The 20,284-nt window shown below is 37.3% G+C and overlaps 2 protein-coding genes across 2 annotated transcripts; both read left to right on the forward strand.

Moving 5' to 3' along the window:
- The first annotated feature begins 534 nt into the window (after positions 1–534).
- LOC110796402 (potassium transporter 4) lies at positions 535–12,553 on the forward strand. Its single transcript, XM_022001460.2, has 9 exons — positions 535–882; positions 2,677–2,914; positions 2,995–3,240; positions 4,039–4,089; positions 4,262–4,522; positions 9,793–9,845; positions 10,201–10,315; positions 10,416–10,670; positions 11,236–12,553. The coding sequence occupies exons 1-9, from the start codon at positions 838–840 to the stop codon at positions 12,318–12,320; spliced, it is 2,349 nt and encodes a 782-aa protein (XP_021857152.1). The 5' UTR covers positions 535–837; the 3' UTR covers positions 12,321–12,553.
- Positions 12,554–12,697: 144 nt separating this feature from the next.
- Positions 12,698–14,055, forward strand: LOC110796403 (non-specific lipid transfer protein GPI-anchored 30). The gene is made up of 2 exons (XM_022001461.2): positions 12,698–13,599; positions 13,740–14,055. Exons 1-2 carry the CDS (start codon positions 13,278–13,280, stop codon positions 13,844–13,846), a joined length of 429 nt encoding a protein of 142 aa, XP_021857153.1. The 5' UTR covers positions 12,698–13,277; the 3' UTR covers positions 13,847–14,055.
- Positions 14,056–20,284: the final 6,229 nt, after the last annotated feature.

Below are 20,284 nucleotides of genomic sequence, written 5' to 3' on the forward strand. Positions count from 1 at the left end.
AAATCAGTTCTAATATGGACATGATCTGATCATATTATTTCTGATATGGACTTAATGGTTTTAATTTGGACATGATGAATTTGAATATTTTGTTAATGTTTTTTATGCCTTAAATAATAGATTTTAATTGCACCGAAAATAACATTCTTTTTTATTAAACCAATAATAGTAATAATAACAGTGATATAAATATATAATAACAATAATAACAACAATAATAATAATAATAATAATAATAATAATAATAATAATAATAATAATCTGATCTGATTTGTACTTAATTTTTCTGATCTGATCTAATCTGATCTGATCTGATTTAAACTTATTTTTTCTTATCTGACCTGATCTGATTTAATTTGATCTGATTAAACCTAAAATAAGTAATAAGGTACTGAAATAATGTGAATTAAACAGGGCCACATGTCTAGCTTGTTAAATTAGAAGAATTTCAGCTCGGTAAAAGAGTTCATAAACGAAAGAAAATGGGACCCTCTTATTTACAAAACAAAGCGACGTCGTATTCAACCCTACGCCACCACGCGTAAGACTCGTGTTGTTTACAACCTTAAGCTGACTTCACTAATATTTTGTTTTCTGCCAATATACTCCTCCATTTTCACCCAATAGGATCTCAAAGTTTATATAAACAATTTTTTCTGAAAATTTCAGTTCCAAATTAACACCATAATTATCTCGAAAAAAAATTAATTACACTAATTAATTTCAATAAATAGTTAAAATTTTAAGTTCATTATTGATTTCTTTCTGCTTCATTACACTTTCTGTAATTATCAACTTCAGCTAGAACAGGAGAGAGAAAGTGTTTAGATTGCGACCATGGAGTCGGAGCCTGGGATTTCTCCTTCTCGAACCTCTTCCAAGGTATTTTTCATTGAAATTTGAATGTTTGATTTCGTTGATTTTAGAATTTAATTTTAATAAGTATTTAATCTAAATAGGAAATCTGGATTGTTGTGTCAGTTAATTTTGGATTAGAATTTTTGATGAAATGATGAATGTTTTAAATTTTTAATAATTTCGAAGAATATTTGTGTTGCTATTTGATTGATTTTCTGGATTTCAATCAGCGATTGACTTTTGTTTGATGAAATATAATATGAATTAATGATGAAATTACTGAATTTATCAAAAAAAATTATCAACTGATTTCATCACCAATGACTGAACTTACAAATTGATTTTTTACTAGAGAAGTTTGCAGGGATTAGTAACATGGTGTTTAGTTCACCTTGATATCTTATGTTGTTTTCCTCTTTTCGATTATGTTTCAGTAGCTTAGTCGTATGTTGTTTTCGTCTGAGCTATTATGTTTCAGTAGGTTAAGCCTGTGTTGTTTTCGATTATGAATCTATTTGTTGATCATTTGATGAGACTCAGACCTCAGCTGGATATAACCATTTTTCTGCGTTGATTATGCTTTTATGGTAACCAATTGGTGCTTAAAACCACCGATATTGTTTTAGGATACAAGGTTTTCTGACCCCATTCTGTACCTCCTTATCAACAAAAGGAATATGGTTATGTCGGAATGGGGCTATGTTTACAGTATTCCCACCCCTCAAACGTAAGGATTTACCATGATTACACCCGAAAAAACCCTTGACAATAATATTCTTCCCCACATCATTTTGAATTAAAGTGGTGATGTATTACAAAATTCAGTCACATTCTGTTCCTTAAAGATTCGATTTTCAAAAAGTCTAATAACTTTTTCTGGACAACCAAATTACTTTTTTCTGACTAATTTCTGGAAAAAAGAACTATAATTGCTCATGTACACAAGAAGTTTAGCTCTCTAAAATTATGGGTTTAAATTGACATTTGAACATAATAATTCTTGTAATATTAGAAAATAGTTTGCTGAGTAATTCAGATAGAATAAGATATGATGGCTGTCAGTTGTGCTAGTGTTCCATTCCTTGGGTTCTGAGTTGCATACTTGCATGTATGATTGTATGTTGTGTGGGCTTGACATGTTTCCCAACATTTTCTCTGCTAGTGAATCCTTCTTATATCATCTACTTACATATTTCTGATTTTATGATGTTCTCTTTGTAGTTTATCTCATGTATATGTGAATTGAGATACTATGTAACTAAATTGTCTAGTGAAAATGGAAGTCTCTAGGACTCCATACCGTTAGCGTCCGACATGGGTACTTCAGTGGAGTTAAAGAGTTGCAATAACATTGCTTCACCAAAAATAATCCCTTCAAGAGCATTGCTTCACCAAAAATAATCACTTCAAGAGCATTGCTTAATGCAGTGAGTAAATAGTGCCGGTCCCTGAATTAATCATAATTTCACGTGCAAGCCCTGCTATAAATTTTGCAATCTTTGTGATGTCTCTGGATTTCAATAAAGTAAAACAAGCCCACTTTGACTATTTCCCCTCCATAGATCACAAGTGCCTTTGATACTAGGTTTCAGTTTGTCTCTTGTAATTTTTTGCAGCTCTTCAATAATATTCCGTATTAATTAGTTCTTCAATAATACTCCCTATTTATTAGTGTTTGACATTTTGATGTTTCTAGCTTGAAAAAGAAAGTATGTTTTTTAGGGACGTCACAAAATAATAATGTATACGCTCATTATTCTTGTATAGAGAGTATTTTATTATAACTCCATGTCTAATTAAATCATAATGGCCTTGCAGTTATCTTGGGTAAACTTGTCACGGACCCTGCTATTAGCATATCAAAGTGTTGGTGTTGTTTATGGGGACTTGAGCACATCACCACTCTATGTTTATACCAGCACATTCAAGGGGAAGCATATGCCTGTTAGTGAAGAAACAGTATTTGGTGCATTTTCCTTATTATTTTGGACACTAACGCTGATTCCATTGCTCAAATATGTGTTCTTCGTGTTAAGTGCAGATGATAACGGGGAAGGTTAGCTGCTCTTTCCATGTCTTATATTGGATCTGTTTCACTTGATTCCTCTTTCTAGAATTTCCTTCATGTTGTTATAGGTGGAACATTCGCTCTTTACTCCCTCCTTTGCAGACATGCAAAATTCAGTTTGCTTCCAAATCAACAAGCTGCGGATGAGGAGCTATCGACCTATAAATATGGCCATGCAGCACCAGTTACTGCCAGCTCTCCGCTTAAGAGATTCCTTGATAAACACAAGAAACTGCGCATAGCCTTACTAGTATTTGTGTTGATTGGTGCGGGCATGGTTATTGGTGATGGCGTGTTGACACCTGCTATTTCAGGTGCATAGAAATTTATGTTAGCAGTTATTAGATCCGTGTGTTTTGTCTTATTTTGCTTGCTAAATTATTGAATTTGTATATTTTGGATATCAAAACTGCAGCTCCAAGGACTAATTAACAGCCGCCGGGTTTCCATGTTACAACTAGATAATTTCGAATGCTTTCTGTCACTGCAGTTTATCTTTAGCATCTCATCAAGGTCACCATGTTTTTTGTTTGACCTCAGGATAGTATAAAAGACCAACATATTTCTCGCTGTAATCAGATATCTTTTTTTAAAATAAATTGTTCTAATGTAGTTATTTTTTGCAATATACATTGGCAAATTAACAAGATTTATACTCCTGATAACGATAACTTTAGTTCCTTGGTGCAATCGGCTAATATCGTCTCGCCAACTTGAAAATCCGAGTTAACTCGGCTGAGTTTTTACTCCATGATTTCAAGTAATCAATTTTGCAGTATAAAATAGCAAATGAATTTTGAAGAAAATATGCTTCTATTATAACTTTATGTCCTTTGTGCAACCATATGCTGTCTTGAAAGAAGTCTCTCTGTTAAGGTTTAATGTTTATCCTCCTGAACCTGATTTCATGTAAGTATAGCTTGTTATCCCCGCTTCACTGTTAATGTGTTGACTTTTTTTTGGTAGCTTTATTTATAGGCTTTTACTAGTTTACTTGCTAAGCCTTGTCTCTGAAGCTAGGAAAAAGATGAAGAATCAATCAAGGAACTATGACGTTGAATTTCAGTACTAATTTCCTGAACTATAAAGTTTCTTATTTTCTGTCTTTGCAGTTTTATCATCAGTTTCAGGGCTTCAAGTTGCTGAAACGAAACTGAACGAGGGTCAGTCATCTATTCATTTGTGGATTCAGGTCTTGTTTGACTGGTTCATCATCTATTCTTTGTTATGTAGCTCTTATGGGAGTATTAAAAACGTAACTTGAATTATTTCTTTGGTTTCCTTTTTAGTGGAGATTAATCTTTCTACATGATTTTCAACATCTAATTGTTGTAGGTGAACTTATGTTGATTGCCTCTGTCATATTGGTGGGCCTTTTTGCACTGCAACATTGTGGTACCCACAAGGTTGCGTTTTTGTTTGCTCCAGTTGTTTTAGTTTGGCTGTTTGCGATATTCGGGATTGGTCTGTACAACACAATATATTGGAACCCCAAAATAGTTCAGGCATTTTCTCCACATTATATAGTCAAGTACTTCCAGGAAACTGGAAAACAGGGCTGGATTTCTCTTGGAGGAATACTTCTTTGCACAACAGGTATGTGGGCTCGTAGAATTTCTTTTTCTTGTTTGTTATTATCTGCCTGTCAATCTTTACGTACAATGCCTTTGTCCGGTTTTCGCAATCGTAACCATTTGTCATTCCAATTACTTCATCCATACAACAACAACAACAACAACAACAAAGCCTTAGTCCCAAAATGATTTGAGGTCGGCTAACATGAATCGTCGTAGGATATCGTCATTGTCACCAATCAAACCAGAAATGAGCAGGAAGAAAAATGTATGTATATATATATATGTATATATATATATATATAGAAGAAATATTGCAAGAGATAATAAAAAATAAGTAAAGCTTAAAATAAATGAATAAGTAAAATAAGTACATTTTGAAATAGCATGTAAAATTAAAAAAAATTAAAAGAATTTTAAAAATAAAATATAAAACAAAAATAAAAATAAAAATAAAAAATAGAAAGAAACAGAAACATTGAAGCTGTATAAGTCAAATGAAGTCATCAATGTGTATTCTCTCCCTCCACTCTGTCCTATCCAACGACATATTTTCCTCAATCCCAAGAAAGCTCATATCGTGCTCAATCACCTTCCTCCAGGTTTTCTTAGGTCTTCCCCTACCCCTTGCAATTCTATCACTTTGCCACCCTTCTATTCTCCTAACCGAGGCATCACTTGATATTTTGCTTACATGTCCAAACCATCTTAAATGATTTTCCATCATCTTAAACTCAATCGGTGCAACCCCTACTTTCTTCGTAATAATCTCATTCCTCAAATGATCCTTTATTGTATGCCCACACATCCAACGTAACATGCTCATCTCCGCCACATTCATCTTGTGCACGTGACAATGTTTTACTGCCCAACATTCCATGCCGTATAACAAAGCCGGTCGAATTGCCGTGCGGTAAAAAATTTCCTTCAATCTTTGAGGCATGCCTGAATCACATAGGAACCCCGTGGCACCTTTCCACTTCAACCAACCTGCTTTGATTCTATGGGCCACATCGCCATCCAATTCTCCATCCTTTTGGATAATAGATCATAAATAACGGAACATTTCAGAGTCTTGGACCATTTTCCCATCTAAGGTAATCGCCCCTGTTTCTCTATCTTGTACTCCACTAAACTTACACTCCATATATTCCGTCTTGTTTCTACTCAGCCTAAAACCCCGAGATTCCAAAGTTTGTCTCCATAACTCAAACTTACTTTCCACTCCTTCTTTTGTTTCATCAATCAACACAATATCATCTGCAAATATCATGCACCAGGGTATACCATCTTGGATTGACCTCGTCAATTCGTCCATGACTATAGCAAAAAGAAACAGGCTAAGTGCAGAACCTTGATGCACTCCAATCGTAATGGGGAATTCTTTGGTCTTACCAACACTATATCTCACACTCGTGCTAACTCCCTCATACATGTCCTTGATGATATCAATATACTTCCTCGGAATTCCTTTTCTACTTAATGCCCACCAAAGAATTTCCCTTGGTACCTTATCATACGCCTTCTCCAAATCAATGAAAACCATATGTAAATCCTTTTTCTTATCCCGATAATTCTCCATTTGTTGCCTTATAAGATGAATGACCTCCATAGTCGATCTCACAGGCATAAATCCAAACTGGTTCTCCGAAATTTTCACAGTTCTCCTCAATCTTTGCTCAATAATCCGCTCCCAAAGTTTCATAGTATGACTCATTAGTTTGATTCCTCGATAGTTGGCACAATCCTGGACATCACCCTTATTCTTGTACAAGGGGATGATAGTACTTTTCCTCCACTCTAATGGCATCCTATTACTTCCCCAAATCTTGTTGAAAATAGTTGTTAACATACAATCCCTCTCTCTCCCAAGCATTTCCAGATTTCGATAGGTATACCATCGTGCCCCACTGCCCTCTTGCGTCCCATATTTTTCAACGCCATTTCGACTTCTCTCTTTTGAATTCTTCGCATAAAGTCTAGGTTAACCATATCCTGAGGGATATTTGTATCCCCAATATCGCGCCCTTGATCCTCGTTGAACAAAGTTATCAAAGTAGAACCCAGCTATCCTTGATTTCCTTATCTCCCACCAAAACTTTTTGATCAACATCTTTCACACATTTAATCCTCCCGATGTCTCGCGTCTTTCTATCTCTCATTTGAGAAAGTCTATAGATGTCTTTTTCCCCTTCTTTTGTATTCAATCTTGCGTAAATATCCTGATTCACCATTGCTCTACCCTCTCTTACGACCTTCTTTGCTTCCCTTTTATCCTCCTTGTACTTCTCGTAGTTCTCATCACTTTTACATTTTCCCAACTCTTTATAGCAGCTTGTTGCACAACTTTGTTCCACCAAGATGTGTCCTTACTTGGTGGCATGATTCCTTTAGATTTTTCTAGGTCCTCTTTAGCCACTCCCTTTATGGTTTGCTCGATTCTTGTCCATAATGAGTCTATATCCAAATCCATATCCCCGGCCCAAATACCTTCACTTGCTACCTTTTCCACGAATTTTAGTTGTTGTTCCCCTTGAAGTTTCCACCACTTGATCCTAGGCTCCACTAGTGGTCTTCTCCTCCTTATAAAACTTCTACCTCGAAAATCAAGTACCACAAGTCTATGTTGGGTTGTTGTACTCTCAATCGGAATCACCTTACAATTGGTGTAGCACTGTCTCAAAGCATTCCTTACTAAAAAGAAGTCAATCTGACTCGTATTATCTCCACTCCTATAGGTTACTAGGTGAGAGTCTCTTTTCTCAAACCAAGTGTTCATTATACCCAAGTCATATGCCAATGCAAAATCCAAAATAGCATTTCCTGCTTCATTCCGATTCCCATACCCAAAACCACCATGAATGCTTTCAAATCCATCGCGACTCGAGCCTACATGTCCGTTGATATCCCCACCAATGATTAGTTTCTCACTTCTAGGGACACGTTGCAGCACTTCTTCTAAATCCTCCCAATATTCTTGTCTAGTTGAAGCATCTAGTCCTGCTTGTGGTGCATAGGCACTCACAATAGTTACAACTTCATCCCCTATCACAAGCTTAATAATTATAATTCGATCACTATTTCGGGACACGTCCACTACATCATCAATATATTCTCGGTCAATAAGGATACCTACCCCATTCCTACCCCTAGTTTTTCCCGAATAGCAAAGCTTATAACCCCATGCGGCTATTTCTCTTGCCTTGTTTCCAACCCACTTAGTCTCCTGCAACATTAATATGTTAATTCTCCTCCTTCTCATAACCTCTACTACTCGATTGATCTCCCTGTCAAAGAGCCAATATTCCAAGTCCCAAAACGCATCCTACTACCCTTACCCTTACCCTTACCCCTGCCCTTACCATGAAACCTTGGATAGTTAACACCACCCTCGGGAGGCGCGCTGCTTCTGGGCGACGGCCTAGCAACCCTTGCATATTTTCCACTACACCCGGGCCTAGGAAGTGTAGCGCACCCTTGCATATTCGACACCACCCTCGGGTGTAGGGGTGGCGCGCCGCTTCTGGGCGACGACCTAGCAACCCTCACAATCTCACATATTTTTCACTACCCCATTCCTACCCCTAGTTTTTCCCGAATAGCAAAGCTTATAACCCCATGCGGCTATTTCTCTTGCCTTGTTTCCAACCCACTTAGTCTCCTGCAACATTAATATGTTAATTCTCCTCCTTCTCATAACCTCTACTACTCGATTGATCTCCCTGTCAAAGAGCCAATGTTCCAAGTCCCAAAACGCATCCTACTACCCTTACCCTTACCCTTACCCTTACCCTTACCCTTACCCTTACCCTTACCCCTGCCCTTACCATGAAACCTTGGATAGTTAACACCACCCTCGGGAGGCGCGCTGCTTCTGGGCGACGGCCTAGCAACCCTTGCATATTTTCCACTACACCCGGGCCTAGGAAGTGTAGCGCACCCTTGCATATTCGACACCACCCTCGGGTGTAGGGGTGGCGCGCCGCTTCTGGGCGACGACCTAGCAACCCTCACAATCTCACATATTTTTCACTACACCCGGGCTTAAGAGGTGTAGCGCGTCGCTGAGAAGGGGACGCCCCCACGATATTCCATTGTCGATTCATGCCATGATATGTGGCTTAGTTTTACTGCTGGCCGCCACCAACCTACCGCACCCTCCTCCTTTATCCGGGCTTGGAACCGGCAGTGAATGCCGCATACGCGACACTTACTGGCAGAGTTCAATTACTTCATCCATAAAGATAAATATATATATTTTTAATTAGAAAGAACAGGCCCTTACTTATTTAGGGAAGATGCAAAATATAGAGATCAGAAGGCGTGGTTGGTGGGTCATTAGATCGGAGAAAGGGAAGGGGCGTGGTTGGTGGGTCACTAGATCGGTAAGGGAACCCGTTGGAAGGCGAGGTGAGGCCGAATTCACATCAGAAATCGCCAACATGAACACAAACGAAATCTTTAGTTGCGTATAGAAACAAAACGAACCACTTCTATTCTTGGAGCCGATGCTTCATGTATGAATTGCTATAAGAAAGCCTTGCAGGTTACCCTGCCCCAACTATCCAACTTCTCCCTTCCCTGAATAACAGAAAAGATAAAGAGAGACAAGAAAAAGAAAAGAAGATTTTGAACAGGAGGCACTACTGCACTAGTCTCTCTCTCTTATAAAGAAGAAAGGACTCATATCTCTGTATGGGTAGTGTCCGCTAGTTTTAAGTTTGAAGATGCCTGAATATTGATGTTAGCATATCTGCACTTGAAGAATGTGTAACGCAAGTGATTGCTGCTTGATCTACCTTAGGCAAGTTGGTTAGTTTCCCAAACTATGATGAGATTTCTGATTGTTTCCCTTGGAAAGCTATTTCATCTATATACTTAATATCTCTTACAAGCATTGGATTTCCTCAATTATGATAAGATATTGAAATTTAGACGTTATAACATATAAACATTAGCAAAACGAGAAAGAAGTTGAACGGGGAGATTCCCGAGCTTTCCCATGCATACCCTCTAGTTCCTCTAGAATGAGGGTCTAATAACCATTATTTTTCTGAGGGATATTAGATTCCTATTTCTTGGACAAGAGGGAGATTTGCATATTTTTTATGCTTCTTCAGTACTCGTTGTTTTCCCCTTCCATGTAAAAAATTAGGTTAGTTTTCCTCCAATGAGCACCTGGAAGCAAATGGAAAATGGAGAAAGGAAAGGAAACCAAATGCAATACCTTGTGCCCTGTTGTCTTTTACGGTTCATTTTCAATGACAGCTATTCTTTTTCTGGTTGTTGCAGGTACAGAAGCTATGTTTGCAGATATTGGTCACTTTACAGCCTTCTCCATAAAGGTATTTATTCTAGGCTATGTTCCTCTAAAGTTGCAACGTTATTGATGGTAAGATTTATTTCGGTCTAAGACCAGGTTTGAAGACCCTACACCATTGCCAAATGTGGATCCCTAATTCCCAAGGAACCGAAGCATAGATATCAGACAAGCTAAAAGTTAGATAAAATGAATGAGACGTAATGGATTTTACAGTTGTCAGGAAATTTAGGAATGGCGTTTGCTTTTCTTACATATGCTATTGGGCTATTGAGGTCTACTTATCTTTGTGGAACCACATTTGACCTCTGCTTCCGATTAACATTTCCGCATTGTTTCTTTAGTTGCAAGTGAGCTAATATTGTTTATCTATTTTGCAGCTCGTTTTCGCATGTGTCATATATCCATGCCTTGTGGTTCAGTACATGGGTCAGGCTGCGTATCTGTCTAAGAACACAGCCCATATTGATCACTGTTTCTATGACTCTATACCTGGTAAGCTATCTTATTGCCACAAAAACTTGGATTCTTTTAATTCGATACCACTGCTGGTTATAGCTTGAAAATTTATTATGTTGCATGTCTTGTGAAACAGAATCTGTATTTTGGCCTGTGTTTGTTATTGCAACTCTTGCTGCGATTGTTGGAAGTCAGGCTGTCATCACTGCAACATTCTCTATTGTCAAACAATGCCATGCTCTAGGATGCTTCCCAAGAGTGAAAGTTGTTCACACATCAAAACATATATATGGCCAGATATACATTCCAGAAATAAACTGGATTCTCATGATCCTTACTCTTGCAGTAACTATTGGTTTCCGTGATACCACAATGATTGGTAATGCATATGGTAAGCTCATTTGACTTGTATATGGTCTTCAGTGGTCTATGTCTGTGCAATTGTGTATGGAGTGTTCAAATTCTGAATCAATGTTGTCAAATTAGGTCAGAGTTAGTAATTATGGAATCCATTGTTGACATTTTTTAGGGAGTATAGTTTCATCCGTCAAGAATGCATAAAACCTCATATCGGTCTGTAGAGCTGTCTTAAATGTAAGAGGTCATGGGATAGAAGATCCATTTTGTTTATTTTTTGCAAGTTAAGCTGTTCCTCTGGTCAGTTCAGTTGGGTGGTCAGTGATTCCTGCTGCTGCTTTGATAAATGGACTAGATTTTCTCATTTGTGGTTATAATTCCCTGCACCTGGTAAATTTGGTTGAACAGGGTCCAGCACAGTTTGTACAAGAATTTTCTGAATACTTATTACTTATATCAGGATGGTATTATGGATAGACATGCAGGGAAAATTTTGATTGACTTAAAGATTTTCTGAGTTTCTGGCACAATGTAATTACTAATTAGTTTCTGTTTGGACTTTTGGTGGATCATCCTAACTCTTAATGTCTTGTATCCAGGGCTGGCTTGCATATCAGTCATGCTTATCACAACTTGCCTTATGGCACTTGTTCTGACATTTGTGTGGCAAAGAGGTGCTTTTGCTATTCCGTTTCTTCTGTTCTTCGGTTTTATTGAGGCTGTGTATTTATCTTCAGCATTTATCAAAGTACCTCAAGGGGGCTGGGTTCCTATAATGCTGTCACTTGTTATTGTGCTTGTAATGTATGTTTGGCACTATGGAACCCGCAAGAAGTACAACTTTGACCTTCACAACAAGGTCTCGCTGAAATGGATACTCGGCCTGGGTCCCAGTCTTGGTATAGTACGTGTACCTGGCATCGGGTTGATTTACTCTGAACTGGCAGTGGGAGTTCCTGCTATCTTTTCCCACTTTGTGACTAATCTACCTGCCTTTCACAAGGTCTTGGTTTTTGTCTGTGTAAAGTCGGTGCCAGTCCCATATGTTTCTCCAGAAGAGCGTTTTCTCATTGGCCGGATTTGTCCTAGACCATATCGCATGTATCGTTGTATAGTTCGATATGGATACAAGGATATTCCTCGGGATGATGGGGAATTTGAGGACTTGCTTATCAAAAGCATTGCAGAATTCATTCAGATGGAAGCTGTAGAACCTCAGTTTTCTGGGTCTGACAGTTCCTCCTTTGATGGTAGGATGGCTGTGATAAGCACTCGAACTGTTGAATCAAACTCAAGCTTAGTTGTATCCGAGCATGATGATATGGATATGAACGAAATTACTCAAAGTAGTAGGTCTCTGACACTTCAGAGTTTAAGATCTGTGTACGAGGATGAGAATGTGCAGATCAGGAGGCGTCATGTTAGATTCCAGCTGCCACAAAATCCTGCAATGGATCAATATGTAAGAGAAGAGCTATTGGATTTGATTGAGGCAAAGGAAGCTGGGGTTGCTTATATAATGGGTCATTCCTATGTAAAGGCTCGAAGGTCCTCTTCTTTCCTAAAAAAGCTTGGTATTGATATTGGATATTCGTTTCTGAGGAAGAATTGTCGTGGTCCTTCTGTAGCACTCAACATACCTCACATAAGCCTCATTGAAGTTGGAATGATATACTATGTCTAGATTATTTTTTGTGATTTTTGTTGTAACTATTGGTGTTTTCCTTGAACAGTGATTAGAGGATGGAGGGGAAAGAAGGAAAAAAGGATCATTAGTGTAGTTCCCTTTAGTTACTTTAAGGCTAGTCCAATCCCCTTCTGCTTTTTGCTTGTGTACAGTCAATAAAATGTTGATGTTCATTTACAAAGTTTTGTAGATTTCTGTTTAGTGATAAAGAATACACTACTTGATTTACAGCTTTTGTGTTCATTTCACAGGTGTTTGTTTCGCTGCTATTGTAGTTGTCGGTAAGTCGGTGTAGTACTGTGGTGTTTTATAAATGCATGCTGTACAATGTACATTTTGCAGTTTGACTGGAAGATTCAAATACTCCAGTAAATTTAAGCTTTACTTGTAGGCTGCAGGTGGTAGAGGTGGGAAATGAGTTGTCTGAACTGAGTTTGGTTTGTGTCATATTTGGGTAATAAGTCAGCCGGTTCGAGGTGTGATTGAAGTAGGTTTATGTGTGATCATCCAGGGGTTAAAACAGAGATATGTGATTGTAATGCGTCAAAATAATTTATATATAGTTTTACAGAAGTGTCTTTTTCAGCAGTCTAACGTCCTTGCATCAGTGGGTAATCACAGGTGACAGACCTACGTTACAAGGCACCATATGAGGTAAGCAACCCTAACAAAACTGGAGGTTGTTGTTGTTGAGCAGCTATATCTGTATTTTGAATATATAGGAATATATAGGGAAGTTTAGTACATCTTAAACTTCCGATAAATTTTCTTATTTAATTTTAATTAGGTCAACTCTCACCTGTCAGGTTGGCCGTAGTCAGATTATCTAATCTATAATGTCAGCGTATTTAATTTCCTGTTAGTTTGATAACCAACCTTCCCATTGTACGCTTAATATATAGAATTACGTATTTATGGAAACAGCAATTTCACAATCACTTGAGAATTGAGATTATGGAACATAGAGCGAGGCATTTGGTTGTTGTTGTGCTAGTAATGTTGACTAGTAATATGCCATTGTCGACAGCTCAAGATGGATCTTCGTGTGTCAACAGCCTTTCTCCTTGCATGAACTACTTGAATAGCACCCGTGATCCACCTCAATCTTGTTGCGATCCTTTGAAATATGTTGTCCAGACTAATCAACAATGCTTGTGTAGAATGATTAGTACTCAAGGCGCTTTCCAAGCTCAGCTCTTAGGCATCAATATCTCTCAGGTTGAGATGTTGCCTGAAAGATGTGGCCTGCGTGTTAACCCTATTGCCTGCCTTAAAGGTATTCCTTCATATCTTCTATTTTTCCTTATTACAATTTACAAAATTACAAATTGCCTGCCTTAAACGTATATTTGTTTCGGAAACTAGAAACTGAGTTTGAACAGATTGATATCTGATATGGTTTTTGGTGTTGTACAGGTTTATCAGGGTCAAGAAACAATGTTCAGAACTCTGCTGGAGTACACTCGTTCCCATCTCTCATCTTGCTCATTTTTGGATCAATTTACCTATTTTTTATGTCCTAGTAGATGGTTGCACACCTATGGTGTTCTAGCACCTTATGAGTATATGAAATAGTAGTATTCATTCATTTATTGTGCTTTCATGCTATCAAAGTGAACTTATTAATCATCGTACAATTTATAGTGTACACATAGAGGTATGTCTTGGTAAAAATATTATAATTTACTACATATTATATTGGCAATTTTTAAGCATAAGTTCATGTCAAGGATACTACTTGTTCAAAAGATGGAAACTAATTTACTAAAGCAAAAACCATCTTACAGGAATACAACTAATTTTCTACATTTTGATAGCAAAGTCTTAGAAAAGAGAAACTAATCATTAATGAAAATCGAGTCATCGAAGTTCAAAGATACAATAGGAGAATAAAAATAAGACATCCAGAAACGTCTACCAACCTGCAAACTTTGACATAAGCAAACTAATATGTGATAGACTAAACAAACACTAGAAAACACTATGATATCACCAACAAAAATATGGAATGAGCACAAACCCTGTTCTTACTCCAAATGGCCTTAATCATGGTTTGAGTTGCGACAAATAACATGTGTCGCAATCCTACGTGTCACTCTTTTAATGGTACCATAAGGGTATCACGTAGACCGCAACTCATCAAATTATTTTTTACTATCAACGCCATATTTTTACTATGAAAATATTAAAATAAGGTAATCCATAAAAAAAAGATGGAAGTAATTTTTATAATCCATAAAAAAAGAAGAAAATAACTTTATAATGGTTATAGTAAATATATATTTCCATTTATCCTGTAAATTATAAATTGAAAAATAGAAATTACAATCTAAAAATATATTTTTATGTAGTTTTAAAAAATAGTTGCGACACAAATCATTTTGTCGTAAGTTACGACATTTATCACTTTGTGATTCCCTGCAAGGTTCATACCAACATCCTAAAAAAAAAAAAGGTTCATACCAACAAGCACCCATTTGGCCTCCTCACATTTTGTGTCCCACACTTCCAAGCATTGTTTATATTACAAGTGATAAAAAACTTATAATGTGGGACTCAATTAGTAACATTATTGTTCATAAGGTGACTTTTAAAGTGTAGAGATTACGGTTCATAAGAAAATCTCCCACTTTTTAAAGTGTAGAGACTCATTGGTTTTAACATATTTTTATACCTCTAGTATACAATTTTTTCCATTTAATTTTGTGGTTTATTAAATGATGAGTCCCTTCAATTTGACGATATATTCAAGATAGATTGTCAGGACCAGTCCTGTGACTAAGAAATGTCTATCAAGTGAACTTGAATGTCAAAAGTTGAAAATGTCCCTGGTCGAAAGTTTTCTATAAAGGTGGACGCATACAAAACGCTAGACGACTAGAATGCAAGATGACTAGTAGTTCTGTTTCTTGAACTATGTGGACATGGCAATATCGCAATAAATTGCATAGATACTTGCTTGAGAAGATTAGTATCGGACAGACCTATGAACCTTTACTGTAAGAGATGAAAATCTGTCATAAGTAAAGTTCATTACATTATTAGACACTAATCCTCAATACCTGAGTGATTTGAGATTACTTGTTTGAGAACTGGTTATTTTGACGTTGTCAAGCGTTGCACCGTAAAAGGAAACTATAACGGCAACGCTCAGGTAATCACCTATCAAACGAAGTCTAATCTCAAGATCACAATATTGGGATTGTCCTCCCATAAATCGGGATGAGATGCTAAAAGTTGTACAAGGCCACTCGGAGAGCTAGAAACTGAAAAATGCATGGCCGTGCTCAGATGAATCATAGGCTATGATTATCTGTTTTATTTGATCAGTTGAACTCTGAAATCGAGAAATACATCTGGACATAATAAGGATGACTACTCTTACCTTATGTTCATGAGCAAGCATCAAGACACAAAGGAATTAGGCAATGCACACTTGTCCTTAAGGACAAGTGAGAGACTGAAGAAAATAATTGTAGGGGAATACAGTTAAACATATAACATGTGCGGAACATCCCCAAAGCCAAGAAACATGTATAAAGCACAGATTAAGCATACTTACAGTTGAAGCGTGTTTTCACGAGTTTAGTATCAACGAACACGAACAAAGAACTCCAATTGTCATTCCTCTATTTGGTTGACCGACACGTTCCGATCCGTCTTGATAATCGTAGCTTAGACAATATTCAAGAGTGTTTTCTTTTTCGGGAAGAACAGTTTTGACTGGAGAGCAAAACTGAAACAACGTAATTTCAGAATTAGGTTTAGGGTTGTGGGAAAACTGATTAGTGTGTGGAATATAACCCTAGAGTTATATTTAGTGTAACCGGCCAAGACACAAGGCCTTGACCGACCACACTCACACACCGCAAGCCTCACGTGCACGCAGCCCACTGTAGGCCGAAGCCCACAGCGCAGCCGAGCAGTAGCGATGGGTTGTGGGCCTCGCTTGCTTGCTCGCTGCTTGCTGCTGCCCTTATGCGCGCACACTCGTGCCGCGGGCTGGCTTGCTCGCTGCATTGCGAGCTCGCTGGTTCGTTGGGCCTTGCGCGCATGCGCGCTTGTCTCGACGGGCTGGCAGCTCCGTTGCGGCTCGTATTCGCGATGAACGCCTTACTGCTATTATTTACCGTATCATACACGACGAATCACCGTCGTACGATACGATTATTCGTTTCGCCCAGCTTACGAATGTTCGCGATACGATATACGATTCTAATACAAGGTCGTATCGTATATTATATTTTTCCGAACTAATTCCCGAAAAGCTATTAAATGAATTTCCGATTCATTTAATCCGGTGATCTGTTACATGCCATTGGTGTGACCTTATAGGTTCAGTCAAGAGTAAGCTGTGAGCCTAATATAGATTAGAACTCACTGATCGGAAGCATTGCTCCAGCTAGCTGTTCCGATCACTAGCTTGATCTCACTGAACTAATTGTTCGTAATTAATCTGAACCTCGGTATTAGACTTAATGTGTAACACCCCCGATTTACTAGTAGAAATAAATAGAAATATAAAAGACTTTATAATAAATCGCGGAAGCTTACATCTAGATCGGAGGTATCACCGCCACACTTGGTCACATTGTCAAGTGCTAAGGCTTAAAAAAATCAAACTATTACAACTCGATTACTAGGTGGTCTATTTAAACTAAAAATTATTAAACTGTCATACAAGACTAAACGATAATATTTGAGCTCCTTTAACTTCTAACTGCAATCCTTCACGATCAATCTGCTCCAGTCATCTTGACTGCTCACCATAGAGGACAAATTCCAAAAGGATCGTCGCAGGGCCACCATAAGAAAAAGACATGGCCACAAACACACATAACAAATAAACACACACGTCAGCAAAAAGCTTAGTAATCACCTGTAATAAAAACATAACAATATAGAATAATACTTGTTCATTTAAACAACGTAGTATGAAACTACGTTACACGTATAATCCCAAAGGTATGACTAACCCCATACTCTAAAGTATCGATCTTCTCAAATATAACCTCAATTTATACCTCAAATGTAATAATATGATCCTTCCTCTAGTAACTTTTCTTAAACCAATATATATATGCCTTGCTCGTTGTTCTTTACTTAGCCTCGGACATGGGTAATTCGAATGAATAAACCAATAAGTATAAAAACTTGAAACTCTCAATAGCTGCTAAGAAAGACTCTCTGAGTCAAGGCCACTTTTGGACCAAATCACACTTTGGAGATATAAAGAAAATAATAAAGATCGTATCTTGTTCATCTACTAATGGTTATCATCTCCTTACCAACATGCCAAGGACTAAGGTCTATAACGTTGAGCCTCAAACCAATAATATGACGATTCTCATCCTTCTTCTCATAATATCATCAATGTACTTATCATAAGTTAAATAATGTACTTCTCAATATTGGCACAAGATCCCCACGTTATTATAAATCTAGTACCTTAACTATTCTTTTGGGCACTCGGTGGCTCTTGATCAAACTCAAATCATTGAACTATGAGTCCACAACATACTACTACACTAATCTTAATTTCAATGCAAAACCAACTCCTCAATGGACCAAAATTCTCAATAGATGCGTAAATAATTGAGCTAAACTATTACTGAAAGTATATAATCACCAAAACTATTAAGAACTCATAACAATATAATATATATACGCATGTATAAAATCAGAAATCGCCAAAATATCATATAAAAGATTACCAGGGACATTAAAATTAACACACGCACAAGCAAATGTTAATCGTACATAATAAACACATAAGACTAAATCACATAATAATTTCGCACATCTGCAACCCAATAAGCTAATAAGAGTACGACTAGATAACAATAATTAATATAATCTAAAAACTCAAAGTTAACAGTGCGGGTGATTACCTATTCCATTAATATCGAGTAACCAATTGAAACTTGCAGCAAGAATCACTAGCATACGAACTCGCAGATTCACATACGACGAATTACAAAATTGGTCTGCATGCTTGATAACCGAAGCATTAAGGGATGATGCTAATTATGATACATAAAGATTTTATCAAGGATCAACTAATATTCTCTTCAATCAAGAACACACTCATGCCTAAACTCACGACGGCTGAACTATAAAGTAATAGGGTTTAAGAGTATTTATAATGTTTGTAAAAAGAGTCCTACTAAAACTAAAATAGGTTTTATTCAAAAATATAATTAGGCAATTTAATTTAGGACAACATTCATAATAGATAAATACTACTCTAACCTTATTCTGGCAAAAAGTATATTTTATAAAATCATAAAATATTGGGGTATTACAATCTATCCCCCTTAAAAGAAGTTTCGTCCCGAAACTTAACATTTGAAAAATATAGGGTATTACATAATGCACCTTGGGTGAAGGACACATTTCCTTCAGTCTCCTACTTGTCATTCAGACAATTGTGCATTCACATTCCTTTGTCGCTTAGTGTTACTTGCTGAACATAAGGTAAGATCCAAACCATCCTTATTAGGTCCATTATTAGGTCCAGAAGTGTTTCTCGGATACTGAGCTCAACTGTTAAACTTTTACAGAAGGTTAAGCCTTAACCATTCTGAGCACGACCATGCATTTTCACAGTATCAAACTCTCTGAGAGGCCTTGTTACACAACAACACCATATCCTATCAAAGACAGGAGGACAATCCATTCATGCAATCTATGAACACTCACTTTGATTCATAGTAAGCCCAATAACTGCTTTTATATCCTCCTTTTACGGTGCGACGTTTTGCTAGCATTAGAGTGCACTAATTCTCAAACGAGCAGGCATAATCACTCATGTTCTGAGGAATGGTTCTTATCACCATTAATGAGAACTACTTATGACATGACTTTAATCTCTTAAAGTGTTCTCATGGTCAATCTAATACAAGATCCAATAAGTATCTATGCAAAAGATTATGACATCCAGTCAATCTAGTTCAAGAAACCGAACTACAAATCTACTTGTAATCTAATCTTCATTAGTCATTTGTCGTCCACCTTTCAATGGCCTGGATTAGGGATCCTTTGTGACTTCAATATTCAAGTTTACTTATGGGTGTTTCTTTGTCGAAGAATCCATCTTGACATCCCATTTGAATGGTTTGAATCACATGGACTTATCATTTAATACTAAACCAAATTAAATGAATATGAAATAAGAAATTTAATAAATATGAAATGGTTAAACCAATTGTTTTAAACACAGATCTAACAGATGTGCTAAAACAAAACTTAGAAAATCAAAGCCATTCTCCAATATGCTTGATTCCTATGGTTGCTACATGTGTGTTGTGTTTCGCTTGTGGCAACGGTTTAGTCAATGTATCCGAGAAGTTGTTGTCAGTTCCAACCTTGTAAATCTCGATTTCTTTCCTTTCAACGATTTCTCGAAGTATATGAAATCGCCGCAGTACGTGCTTGGACTTCTGGTGGCTCCTAGGATCCTTTGCCTGGGCAATGGCTCCGCTATTGTCGCAATACAAAGCCATTGGTCCTTTATTGGAGGGGAAAAACCCAAGTTCTTCGATGAACTTCCGAATCCAAACAACTTCCTTTGCTGCTTCTGAGGCAGCAATGTACTCGGCTTTAGTTGTAGAATACGCAATAGTTCTTTGCTTAGCACTTTTCCAGCTTACTGCTCCGCCATTAAGGCAAAACACAAACCCAGACTGTGATCTGAAATCATCTATGTCGGTTTGAAAGCTTGCGCCCTTATAGCCCTTAACAATCAACTCATATGTACCACCATAGACCAGAAACTGATCCTTAGTCCTTTTCAGGTACTTTAGGATATTCTTGGCAGTAGTCCAATGCACCTCACCCGGTTCTGACTGGCACCTGCTCGTTGCACTGAGTGCGAACAAAACATCCATCCTTGTACAAATCATAGCATACATGATGGATCCAATAGCCGAAGCGTATGGAATTCCACTCATCTTTCTACG

This window comes from Spinacia oleracea, chromosome 3, assembly GCF_020520425.1.
Source record: "Spinacia oleracea cultivar Varoflay chromosome 3, BTI_SOV_V1, whole genome shotgun sequence".
NCBI lineage: Eukaryota > Viridiplantae > Streptophyta > Magnoliopsida > Caryophyllales > Amaranthaceae > Spinacia > Spinacia oleracea.

Coding starts and splice junctions, on each gene's coding strand:
- LOC110796402 (XM_022001460.2), top strand. CDS start 838: ATGGAGTCGGAGCCTGGGATTTCTCCTTCTCGAACCTCTTCCAAG. Junction 883..2,676: donor CTTCTCGAACCTCTTCCAAG/GTATTTTTCATT, acceptor ATGGCCTTGCAG/TTATCTTGGGTAAACTTGTC. Junction 10,671..11,235: donor AATGATTGGTAATGCATATG/GTAAGCTCATTT, acceptor TCTTGTATCCAG/GGCTGGCTTGCATATCAGTC.
- LOC110796403 (XM_022001461.2), top strand. CDS start 13,278: ATGGAACATAGAGCGAGGCATTTGGTTGTTGTTGTGCTAGTAATGTTG. Junction 13,600..13,739: donor CCCTATTGCCTGCCTTAAAG/GTATTCCTTCAT, acceptor GGTGTTGTACAG/GTTTATCAGGGTCAAGAAAC.